The sequence below is a fragment of the Malania oleifera genome, chromosome 5 (assembly GCF_029873635.1).
Source record: "Malania oleifera isolate guangnan ecotype guangnan chromosome 5, ASM2987363v1, whole genome shotgun sequence".
NCBI lineage: Eukaryota > Viridiplantae > Streptophyta > Magnoliopsida > Santalales > Ximeniaceae > Malania > Malania oleifera.
Window position 1 is genome coordinate 43,812,781 of NC_080421.1, and position 12,883 is coordinate 43,825,663.

At 38.1% G+C, this 12,883-nt stretch overlaps 1 protein-coding gene across 6 annotated transcripts in view; it reads right to left on the reverse strand.

Moving 5' to 3' along the window:
• Nucleotides 1-11,110: 11,110 nt before the first annotated feature.
• The window catches only part of LOC131155072 (protein PHOSPHATE STARVATION RESPONSE 1), a 34,836-nt gene continuing 33,063 nt past the window's right edge, over nt 11,111-12,883 (reverse strand). For all 6 annotated transcript variants that reach the window (XM_058107986.1, XM_058107985.1, XM_058107984.1 and 3 more), the window contains one exon: nt 11,111-11,932. In XM_058107986.1, the coding sequence (XP_057963969.1) occupies nt 11,561-11,932 (372 nt within the window). In that variant the 3' untranslated portion in view covers nt 11,111-11,560. The remainder of the gene's footprint in view (nt 11,933-12,883) is intronic.

Consider the following 12,883-nt stretch of genomic DNA (forward strand, 5'->3'; position numbering starts at 1 on the left):
AAATCAGTTGAAGACTCTATTAAATAAAGAGTTTGACATGAAGGATTTGGGTGCAGCCAAGATGATTCTTGGGATGGATATTCACAGAGACAGAGTTGCATGGAGATTGTGATCATCTCAAGGTAGATATGTGGAGAAGGTTTTGAAGAGGTTTAGCATAGTTAATGCAAAATCGGTAAGTACACCGTTGGCGAATCATTTTAAATTGTTTACTACCCAGTGCCCAAAGACGGATGATGATATTCGTGACATTTCAAAAGTCCCCTATGCTAACGCAGTGGGGTGTTTAATGTATGCTATGGTATGTACAAGACTAGATCTGGCACAAGCTGTCAGTGTGGTGAGTGAGTTCCTTTTAAATCCGGGTAGACAGCATTGTGATGCAGTCAAGTGGATTTTCAGATACTTGTTGGGTACTTCAAACTATGGCATCATGTTCGGCAGGCAATAGAGTGATCTGTCAGTTGTAAGATATGTGGATGCAAACTATGCAGGGGACTTGGATGGCAGGAGGTCTGCAATAGGATATGTGTTCACCCTTGCGGAAGGGCCTATTTGTTGGAGGTCCATGGTACAGTTTTTGGTTGCATTATCTATAACTGAGTCGGAGTATATGGTAGTCGCCGAAGCTACCAAGGAAGTATTGTGGCTTACATGATTTGTCAAGGAGTTGGGTATTCAGTAAGGTGGAGTTTAGCTGTGTTGTGATAGTGAGAGTGTCATTTATTTGGCGAAGAATTAGGTGTATCATACGAGAACCAAGCACAAAAATGTGAGGTTTCATAGGATCTAGGAATTGGTTTCTTCTAGTGAACTTATGTTTGAAAAAGTTCACACTTCATAGAATGCAACAAAGGTTTTGACAAAACTTATTACCATGGATAAGTTCAAGCATTGCTTGGACTTTCTTAATGTCTCCATTTGCTAGATAGGAGGCGATCCCAACTTATTGTCCCAGGTGGAGTTACGGTTAATGTTTTCAATTTCCTCCTAAGGGGTGTATATATTCACCAAGGTGAAGATTTTTGTAATATTTGGTTCATATATTGAGTGGAACACATGCACAAAGGAAACATGGTGGAAAAACAAAGAAGCTGACTTATAGGAAGAAACCGATGACGGTTTGCCCAAAACTTTCGACGATTTTGTTCAGGTGTAGAAGAAATAGTTGACGGATTTGTAGTGTTATATTAACTGTTTGATCTCAGCATTAAATCATTGACGGTTGTCTAAAACGGTCAATGGTTTTACTTGGTTACTTGGCACTGGTTTTTGAATTTTGAATTGGGAATTTGAATAGGTTGGGTTTCGAGGGGAAAACCTTCGGAAGGGTTATATATATACATGTTGTATGTTGTAACTCAATGTCTTTGGACACAAGATAGTGAAAATTCACAGTCGTTTTCTCCCGTGGATGTAGGCATTATCGAATCACATAATTTTTCGTGTCATTGTTTTATTGCTTTCATATAACCTGCGTGATTGTGTTATCTGTATATTTCATTGTTGGTTGTTACATTGTGTGATTCAGCTTTCCACTACGCATTGATTTGCACAACAGGGTTTAAATAAACTATGCCAGAGCCAAGAAAAATGGAAAGAAAAAAATGAAAAAAAAATGAAAAACAAAGGAAGGGGGGCCCGTCTAAAGTTGCCAACTATAGGCAATGGTTGGTAGTTTAGGTAGGGTTTGGAGGGTTGTGAAGTAAGAGAGGAAAGGATAGAGGTGTTAGGCTAGGCTATCAACATGAAAATAGGTAGAGAGTAAGGGAAATCGCGGCAAAAAATGGCATCTTTGGTAGAGGAAGTAGACCAGACAGTCCCAAAACAACTCAGTTTTTACTTTTAGAAGAAAAAAAGTTAACAAAATGGCGTCGTTCAACTTATGCGATAGGTGTGTGCATGCACACAACTGCTCATGGTCTCCACGCGCCTAACTATTTTTTAATTATTTTTTATTTTAAACTAAATCAAATGGAGTCGTTTTCCTCATGGTGTGTATGTGCGAATGGGCACCCACGCCCTAGCACATGCAACCACATGTCAACTCTGACTTTTTATTTTTCATTTTTTAAAATTTATCTTAGTTTTCTTTTTAAAATTTTTTCAAATATTTTAACATTATAATATGTAAATATTATATTATTTTTAAAAAAATATTTCATTAAAATAAAAAAAAAAAATGTCATGAAGTCCACCAAAATGGCTAAAAATTCTAAAAGTGTCCAAAAATGCTAAAAAAAGTACAAAAAAAAAAAAAAATCATAATTTTGCCCCAATTTTCATGCAAGAAGTCAAACATGTAGCTTGACCCTCTCATTTTGGACCGCTCCAGATCATTTGATGCAGTAAGATTTGGCAAAAAGAGTGTTGACTTTTTGAGTCCTATCCCGTTTTAATAATGACAAATCACAGCATCTCATTTGAGCATTAAGTATATGAACAGGATTAAGTTTTAGAAAGCATAAATGACCGATGCAAAATGGAATCCATGAAGCACTCAAATTTAGCACATCACTTGGCACATTCCATGGTATATTGAAGAGCAAAGCTTGAAGACGTGTATTTTTCAATTGTAATTCATTTATGTTACAATTGTACATGAATGTCTCGATTGATTTGATGTGAACCTCACTCATGACATAGATTGACCTTAGAAACTCAAGTTTTCATGGAAAACCTTTTTATTATAAACGATAAACTAATTCAAGAGGTTTGTAATAAGTTTGAACTTGAAAAAGGTTGAAAACTCAATTTTATAAAGGGTTCAACCGACCGGATATATAGCTCAATCAATCGAAGTTCTTTAGCTTATGATCCAATTGACTAGATCATTGGGCCAGTCGACCGAATGTCACTAAAAAGGAAATCGCCTTTGAGTCGATCGACCGGAACTCTCGGGCAAAGCCAAGAAAGGCAAAAAAAAAAAGCCATATTTTGAAATATAATATGATTTTAAAGGTCATAAAGGTCATATCTTACTTTTGCCTATAAATACCAAGCTTAAACACTTGTAGAACACTTTTGATGAATCATTAAATACTCTTAAATTATTTGAGCATCTTCTATACTCTTTTCACAAAATCAAAAGTTCTCCTACTCTCTTGATTTGCAAAAGTCCATTTGAGAAAATCTTTTCCAACTCAATTAAGCTTTATTCATATCTACAGAGAGTGCATTAGAAAGGTGTCTTCATTGTGCTTATCAACTCTTGAAGGAGCATTTGTTGTACATAAACCTTATTTCCATCCGTTATTTTGCGATTCAGGTTTTAACAGTCTCAAGCGAGGGTAAATCGCTTGGAGAGGTATCTCCGCCTATAAGGAGGGGTTGTAATAGGTATCTCCGCCTGAGTGAAGGAGGGTTGTACGAGGTAGCTTTGTCTTGGTTAAAGGAGTCGATAGTGGAAATCCTCAAGCAGTTGTCTTGAAGCAAGAACGTAGGGGGGTATAGCCGAACCTTGTAAGTCTCGATGTTGTTTTCTCTATCCTTACTCTCCTTAAGTTTCCACACTTGTATGTTTATATATTTTTTGCATTTGTGATTGATTCATAAACTCTAAACTTGAGATTGATATTGTTTGATAAGTAGGTTAAATAGTTGACCTAATTTTTAAATATCCAATTCACCCCTCCCCCTCTTGGGATTTCACCAAAACTAACAAAGAGAATCAAAAAGCTAGAAACGATGATCTATTGGATACCTGTATGGTAATGCATTGATGCGTCTGTGTGAACAAACTGGTGTGGTTATTCGTATGCATCTTAATATAACGTTGGCATGAGGAGGTTGTTATATTGCCTAGATATAAATCATGATATGACGTTGGCAGGTCGAGGAGCTCGTCATATTATCATTTATATGGGGTAGGACATTGGCAGGTCGAGGAGTTTGTTCTACTGATGTACGACGGGTAGGTCATGGGGATTGGATACTGGTGAATAGTGGTGCCTATGTGGGCCACGTGTCGCGGAAGCTAGAGTGGTGCTCGTGTGGGCCACGTTATAGCCTGTGTGGATAATGGCGCCTGTGTGGGCCATGTTATGCATCCTGTGTAGATGGTGGCACCTGTGTGGGCCATGTTATGTACCATGTGTGGGTAGTGGTGCCTATGTGGGCCACGTGTAGATAAGAAGTACGTAAGTGTCTATGTGGGCCACGTACTGACATGTACGCAATTGCTCTGTGTGGGCCACGTACTAAGGACATTGGAAGATGAAGTATGAGATGCATGATTCCTGTGTGGATTTGTTGTGTGCATGTGAATTTAATTATAGCATAAAAATAATGGTATAACATATTGTGAATGCATGTGTGTGCATGCGGCGAGGTAAACATACCACTGGGGGCTTGCTGAGAAAGGCGAGTGCTCTGCTAAGTAGTTTCTTGGTATCAGAGCAAAGGGATGCTACTTGTATGGGCGGGTCGACATCCCAATCCTCGGAAACCTTTGCCTTTAAAATAACAAAGATATGAGTACTGGCGGCGAGATAATACTTCACCTGAGGGCTTACTAAGTAAGGTCGGTGATCTGGTAGGTAGTTTTTAGTTCCAAAGCAGAGGGAACCTACTTGTATAGGCAGGTAATCTTCCTATCCTCGGGGACTTTTGCCTACATAAAAATTATGTACTTGTGTATATTGGATGTGTGTATGATATAAGATGTCAGGGATGTTATTAATGGTACACTTTCTCAGTTGTTATTGATATTATGTGAGAAGCAGTTTATTTTTATATGTAAATATTAAAACTTATTTGTCACACACTGTTATAATTTATTCCACCCTTACTGAGAAGTGTCTCACCCTAGTGGATTAAAAACTTTTCCAGTTCTTCTAGAGATCGGGCTTGAAGGCCTAGGCTGGGATTATTTTTGGTGGTTTTTTTTTTTTTTTTTTTGGCATTGTGAGATACTAGTGTATATACAGATACATTTGTACTGGGTTATGTTTTAAATAATGGTTGTGGATATGGATATCTGATGTTGTAGTGTTCATTTTTGGGTTGTTATATAGAACTCTGGTATTTATTTGAGGTTATTTATTTATATTCCACTACGTGTATGTTAATTATGGTATCAAATACAATTGATTGGAACACATGGCACCTGGGCCCCACATGGCAGGTTCGGGGCATCACATTGTGGTATCAGAGCATTAGGTTATAGGTTTTGTAGACTTTAGGATTGATTAATATCAGAGTACAGGTACGTATAAGGATAAGGATAGGAATGGATAGATTAGGATGTTGATAGGAGATTTTGAGTTTTATTTTGTAGCTTAGAGGCAGAAATCCCTTGATGGACTTCTATGAGTTTCTGAATCCGACCAGTTTTAGAAAATCACGGTAAATCCGTTGACAGTGATGTTTCTTAGCAGAGAGACTGAAACTCAGAATTAGAACTTGAGGGTTAAGTTGATTTGGGAATAAGATGGTTGTTTGATATTTTAATTGAGAATTTAAATATTAAACTGATTCGTTGTACTATAACTGTACCTAATGTGATATGAAGGTTCTAAATTCGCTTTTGTCTTGTCCACCGAATGGATTCCAGGGGAAAGGACGTTGATGTTAGAGAGGAGAATGAGATAGGAGCTACCAGTGTGGGAGAGATTGATACCTTCACTCTACTATGGGGTTTAGCTCGGCAGGTTCGAAAATAAATTAGGCGAGACTCTGAAGGACAGACTGCCCACCTGTGAACCAGGGCTGTTTGATTGACCTATTTACTTGCCTAAAACCTTCTACATTTGTGGGCAGTGTTGACCCACTCGTAACGGAGAGCTGGGTGCAAGAAATGGAGAAAATGTTGGCAGTGTTATCTTGCACTGAGGCACAAAAGGTTCTCTTCGCTACCTTTAAGCTAACAAGGGAGGCCGAGCGCTGGTGGCAAGCAGTGAATCTACTAGAGGAATAGCAGGGAGTACCCACGAATATGACTTGGAGTCGATTTAAGGAGCTTTTCTACGATCGATACTTCCCTGCCGCCACCAGGGCTGCAAAGGCAGAGGAATTCTTCCACTTGATGCAGGGGCAACTTACTGTGCAGCAATACGCTGCGAGGTTCATGGAGCTCTCCCGTTTTGCACCTTTTATGGTTCCAGATGAGTTCCAGAAGGTGAGGTGGTTTGAGAGGGGATTGAAATCGAGAATTCACGAGCAAGTGGAAGTTCTGAAGGTACAGAACTTTTCAGAACTGGTGGATAGAGCCACCGTGGCATAATTAAGTCTACAAAAGAGTGCAGAGATGGCAGAGCAGAGGAAGAGGCCTATGCCTCCCAGTTTTTCTGATGATGCCAGACAAGGCTTGTGGAAAAGGGACAAATATGTTGGGGGATAGAGATCTGATAGAGGTAATCAAGGATGTCAGAGCGATTCGTCACCTCCCTATTGTGTTCATTGTAAGTTAAGGCATTGGGGAGAATGCCTAGCAGGAACATTAAGTGCTATCGGTGCGACAGATACGACCACATGGCCTGAGATTGTCAGGGATTGCCGAACAACGCACCCGCTCCTGATCAACACCAGAGGAATGAGCCACTGCCTCGTGGTGGTCTAGCATGTGTATATACCATGGTTCTGACTGATAAGAATATTGCTCGTGGTGCAGGAGCAGGTATGATTTTATATTAAAGATTGATTTAATTTTAGATTCACATGCTTACTTAGAATTGTGGAGTATATTGAATTTGTGGTGTAATGATGATTAGGTAATTTTAGAATTTTGTAAAAGGATTGATTAGCGAATTTCGAGAACGAAATTCTTTTAAGGATGGGAGAATGTAACGACCAAAAAAATTTTAATTATTATTAAGAAAATTAATTAAATTAGGAATTTTGAGGATTGTGGGTGCATATATATATATATATATATATATATAAGTATATAAAAAGTATAAAGTAAGGATAAAGGAAAGAAAAAAAAAAAAGGAAACTTAGTGGTTAAGTTCCTGGAGCAAGCAGGAGAGGAAAGAAGAAAAAAAAAATTTCTCACGCTGCGCAGAACATGAAGGAAAGGGAAAGAAAGGAAGAGAAAAAAAAAACTCTCACAGCTCACGCTCTCCACTCCTCCTCTCTCTACGATTTTGCGGTGGATTCTCGCCCAATTGAAAATCCGAAAATACCACTAGACTCCATTCTCCGCTACCGACATATCTACCGAAGTGGATTTGTCGTAGGAGCAATATGGGCATATCTCTTGGGGTAAGGCAAATTCTCATTCTTGTCTCAATTTTTCTTAAATTTTAAGTCAAATTGACGATCGGACACCACCACGAGAATATAGGGATGATTCTTTATAAATCTAGTGGAGCGGATTTCTCGTGGGATCGTTGTGGGAATAGCCCCAAAACTAGGATAAATGAGTTATTTAAAAATTAATTATTATTTAATTAATGTAAATTAGGAAAGTTTAAAATAATATTTCATTGGGATTGATTTGATTGAATCAGGGTTCGGATGAGCGCTGCGGGTATAATTTTGGGAGCCTTGCAGGCGTGGTTCAGGGAATCAGGTAAGTGGGAATAAAATTATATCAGTATTTTATTAAGGTGAACCGGTTATTTATGAGCGTATGAAATTTATTATTTATCTATATGATTTTTAGAACCATCTAGGTGCTAGAAAATGATGATTTTGTTTAAGATTTATATTTGGGATAATTGCATATGATATTAAATTCATGTGACATGGGAACAATTTTTCCTAATAAATTGAATATGAATTACTGTAGTATTTAGATTTGTATGTGGAAATGTATTGATCTGTTGGACTACTGCGTGGGAATGTATTGATCTGTTGGATACCTGTGTGGTAATGCATTGATGCATCTATGTGAACTAACTGGTGTGGTTATTCGTATGCATCTCAATATAACGTTGGCATAAGGAGGTTGTTATATTGCCTAGATATAAATCATGATATGACGTTGGCGGGTCGAGGAGCTCGTCATATTGTCATTTATATAGGGTAGGACATTGGTATGTCGAGGAGCTTGTTCTACTGATGTACGACGGGTAGGTCATGGGGATTAGATACTGGTGAATAGTGGTGCTTGTGTGGGCCACGTGTCGCGAAAGCTGGAGTGGTGCCTGTGTGGGCCACGTTATATCCTATGTGGATAATGGCACTTATATGGGCCATGTTATGCATCCTGTGTAGATGGTGGCACCTATGTGGGCCATGTTATGTACCCTATGTGGGTAGTGGTGCCTGTGTGGGCCACGTGTAGATAAGAAGTACGTAGGTGCCTGTGTGAGCCATATACTGACATGTACGCAGTTGCTCTGTGTGGGCCACGTACTGAGGACATTGGAAGATGAAGTATGAGATGCATGATTCCTGTGTGGATGTGTTGTGCGCATGTGAATTTAATTATAGCATAAAAATAATGGTATAGCATATTGTGAATGCATGTGTGTGCATGCGGCGAGGTAAACATACCACCGGGGGCTTGCTGAGAAAGGCGAGTGCTCTACTAGGTAGTTTCTTGGTATCAGTGCAAAGGGATGCTACTTGTATGGGCGGGTCGACATCCCGATCCTTAGAAACATTCGCCCTTAACAATAAAAATGTGTGTAATAGCGGCGAGATAATACTTCACCTAAAGGCTTACTGAGTAAGGTGAGTACTCTAGTAGGTAGTTTTTAGTTCCAGTGCAGAGAGAAGCTACTTGTATGGGCGGGTAATCTTCCCTGTCCTTGGGGACTTTCATCCGCATAAAAATTATATACTTGTGCATATTAGATGTGTGTATGATATTAGATGTCGGGGATGTTATTAATGGTACATTTTCTCAGTTGTTATTGATATTATGTGAGAAGCAGTTTATTTTGATATGTAAATATTAAAACTCATTTGTCACACACTGTTATAATTTGTTCCACTCTTACTAAGAAGTGTCTCACCCTAGTGGATTAACAACTTTTTCGGTTCTTCTGGAGATTGGGCTTGAAGGTTTGGGCTGGGATTATTTTTGGTAGTTTTTTTTTTTTTGGGTATTGTGAGATACTAGTATATATACAGATACATTTGTAATGGGTTATGTTTTAAATAATGGTTGTGAATATGGATATTTAATGTTGTAGTATTCGTTTTTGGGTTGTTATATAGAACTTTGGTATTTATTTAAGGTATTTTATTTATATTCCGTTGCGTATATCTTAATTATGATATCAAATACAAGTGATTGGAACACGTGGCACCCGAGCCCCACATGGCGGGTTCGGGGCGTCACATGAAATGACAAGAATTTTACTTCGATTTGCATATTGATGGTCAAAATAACTATTTGATCTCTTTTTATCATTTTAGATTGCTCCGAATCACCTAGTGTGGACGGAATTAACAAAAAAAAAAAAATACCCCGAAATGATAGGGATTTACCTTGATTTGCTTGCACAAGGTCAAAACTGTTGTTGGACCTCACCTTCTCATTTTGGTTAGTCTCAAATCACCCAGTATAGTCCAAAATACCAAAAAAACAAAAACAAAAACAAAAAAAAAAAAAAAAGTAAAAAATTCAAAAACAGCAAGTAAAAGTTAAAGAGATGTAAAAGGACTTGTCAATATTTATTTTAGTCAATCGATCAAAATGGTCATCCACAATTCCAAATATGACCTTATCTAATTTTTTTAGAAATTAAAAAAAACAAGTTATCTTTTTTTTCTAATCAGCAAAAAAAAATATATTAGCAAGGCATCAAGAGAATACCAACCCTTGGTAGGAAACATCAACTACTTTAAAGAGTTATAAAACGACCATTAACAGTTTTCCCACTAAGCCAGCTGGAGATAGCAATAATCCATTGGACTTTGCAGGTTTGAAGTGAAGTAGATGAAATCTTTGAAAGCTCTTTTATTTCTTTCTTTCCAAACACACCAAAAGATGGCGAGAGGGATGAGGTTCAAAGTTTTTCGCTTCTTTTTTGTGGCTCTGATGCCTTTCCGTGCCCAAATCTCACCTCCAACTGAGTTTGTTGTAACCCAATGTTACTTAGTCAAGGAAAGAGTCAAATTCCATAATTTCCCTGTCCAGTAAGATTTAAATTGTGCTATATAAAACAAGGTATCCTTTTTGTGATTATTTTGAAATCTAAAAATGAAAAATAAAAAATTATTTTACATATTTAAACAAACTTTTATTTTCTACCTTAAAAAATACAAATTTTACAAAAATAAAAAAATAAGTTAAAATTTTCATAATTCTTTGAGAAAATAAAAATTAAAAATTAAAAATCAAAAAATATTTTCGTAACAAACGGACCCTAATTTTTTTATTTTCCGACAATTGCCATCTTCTTAATCCCCCTTATGGGGAAGCCGGGTTCTTGTATTGAAATTGATTTACCCCACCCCTTGGCTGCTGAGGTTGCAAGTATTGTCAAAGATGGGATAGGGCATTGCCGAGCTGTTCAAGGAGTGTAATAGAAATCAGATCATACCTATCTTCGACCCAATCTTTCACAATCAAGTTCTCAACCTGCAATTTAAGTAGCCTTGACAGGATCTCCAAATGGGTAAAATTCATTCTACAGTTTGCCCTCTGCCAACGCCCTAAATTTTTCGCATTTTTTTTCCCTATTGTAGTTGTCGTAGGGATATTTATCAAAGGTCCGGTGCTATTTTTAAGATCCCTAGACTTTTTTATTTTCTCGCACAGATGAAGTGCTCTGAAGGCCATCTTGCTTGGGGAGTAACAGCACCGCAATCATCTGCATATGCTCATTTGGACGACTTTAATTTACGAAGTCAAAAAGGGAGGAATTTGGCAAGTGTCGAAAAGTTTTTCAACACTGCAATCCATTTTCTTTGATATTAGAGGTCGTCATTCTTCTTAAGTTTTTCTAATTTTGTTTCGGCTTTGGCGGCAGCAGCCTCTCGTTTGTACTTGTCTCTGCTCTTTTGTTGTTTCCCCTCAACTCTCCTTGCCTTCTAAAAGAAATAGTAGTCACCTTTAATTGCTTCCTCAGCCGCTTAATTATCCTACTACCGTCTCTATAAGCATGGACACAACATTTACAATGCAAAATGGGAATAAAGACTAACCAATTATGTGAGAATTGGGAATCCAAACCCACACTCTTACAGAATTTTCAACATTTCTTACTAGTTGACAAGGAAGCAACAATCTTTATTGCATCATTAATTAAATGAGCCCGAGATATTCTTGCATATAAACATCAAACTCTATGATATAGAGCTGCTTTCCACTATCTATAATGACAACCACCTGTCTCTAAACCCCATTTACCATACCAATGAAGTTCTGCTTTTCTTCCACCCCAAGAAAGAAGATTATTGACAGCTTAACAATTGAGGGCGTAGCTTTTCCTGACAAGTGAGACGCCATGATGCACCTGCACATGTACTTAACTAGGCGCACCAAGTCAGGAAGGCGACATACCTGATAATCAAAATTTGGCTTCTTTTATCAATGAAAGTAGAGACCATTGCCGGCATGAGCCAAAAATAGAAAGAGCTCGAAAGTATCAAAGCACTCTTATCAGTCAGCTAAGGACATCTCAAGATTTGAGATCTTCCAAGAATCAATATGATTTCATTAGCTCGATGCGGGCTCATCAGCTCTTGCACGCTTAGAGGGTGGGGAACTAGACTTGCAAATATCTAGTTCAAGATTCGTAGAAGCTTCGGCTTCACATGCCTTCTGCTTCCCACCAGCCTTTTCAGAACTAATTTCCTCCAGTGCACGGTTGACATCAGAGGGAATTTCTGTTTTGCCCTGGTCTCCCTGGGAGGCTTCCCTTTCATTTTTTGCAGGGGAACTTTGCATTGCATCTGGTGATGCAGATGGGCTTTCCAGAGTGGAAGATGAGGCCTTCAATTTGTCAATACCCGACTTGCATTGCTTTTCAAACATCATCTGGAGGTATCTCCCTTGTTCTTCTATTCGCAGCTGTAAATTTCTTTGTATCTGCAGGGAAATGGAAGATATTACTCGAATAACACAGATTTTCCTGAAAGCTGTGCAACACATTTTAGTTGCATGTAAAACAAGTGTGCAGGAAACAGATTCTTAGAAAACAAATTTCAAGTAGCAAGCCAATACGCAAATGCATCTTAGTTTCAAGGCACCTTTTCACCCAATATGCACAAGCCAAGGCACTGCTAACATGAAAATCACCATTGCTATGTGGATTTTAGGTATATTGGCAGGCTATGAGGAAAATTAAAATTCAATGTTGCTTAAGATGACATGGACATTCTAAGGGAAAGTTTCAGTAACAATGCCAACTCACAGGAAATGGTTCCCTATCCCCATCCTATGCATGCATGTGATTGGATAAAAGTTGAGAGCGCTGTTATACTGCCCCTACCATTCTCATATAGAATCCACAAAAGATATACAAAGAAAGACATGTAATACTTCTCTTGATCAACACAAGCTAACAATTTCATAGCCTCCCTAAAAGGATGCAGAATAATTGCACTTTCACATCAACAGCACCATCATAACATAAGCATTACAGCATTAGTATATATCACCAAAATAACCACCTCCATACTGTGGCACTATCCATTCTCCACTTGGACTCATAACAGTGGCAGACCTAAATAGAAGTCAGCGGAGATATGCCTCCACCAGAAAATTTTTTCTTAGTACTAAAGTAAGCAATCCAAAAAGGTTAAAGTCCCATGAACACCCACTTCAATTTCAAAATTAGTAAATTGTACAATTTCCCTCACTAGAAGCACAAATGTTTATTCTCCACACCAGTGCAACCTAAGCTTGTTATGGAAAAACCTTCTTCAGAAGTTTTCTCACATTATGTGTTGTAACTCCATTTTTTTGGTAGTCTAAATTTTGCCCCCAGAAGACAATTTCTGGGTTCCACCACTGACTCCAAATAACAACATTAGGATC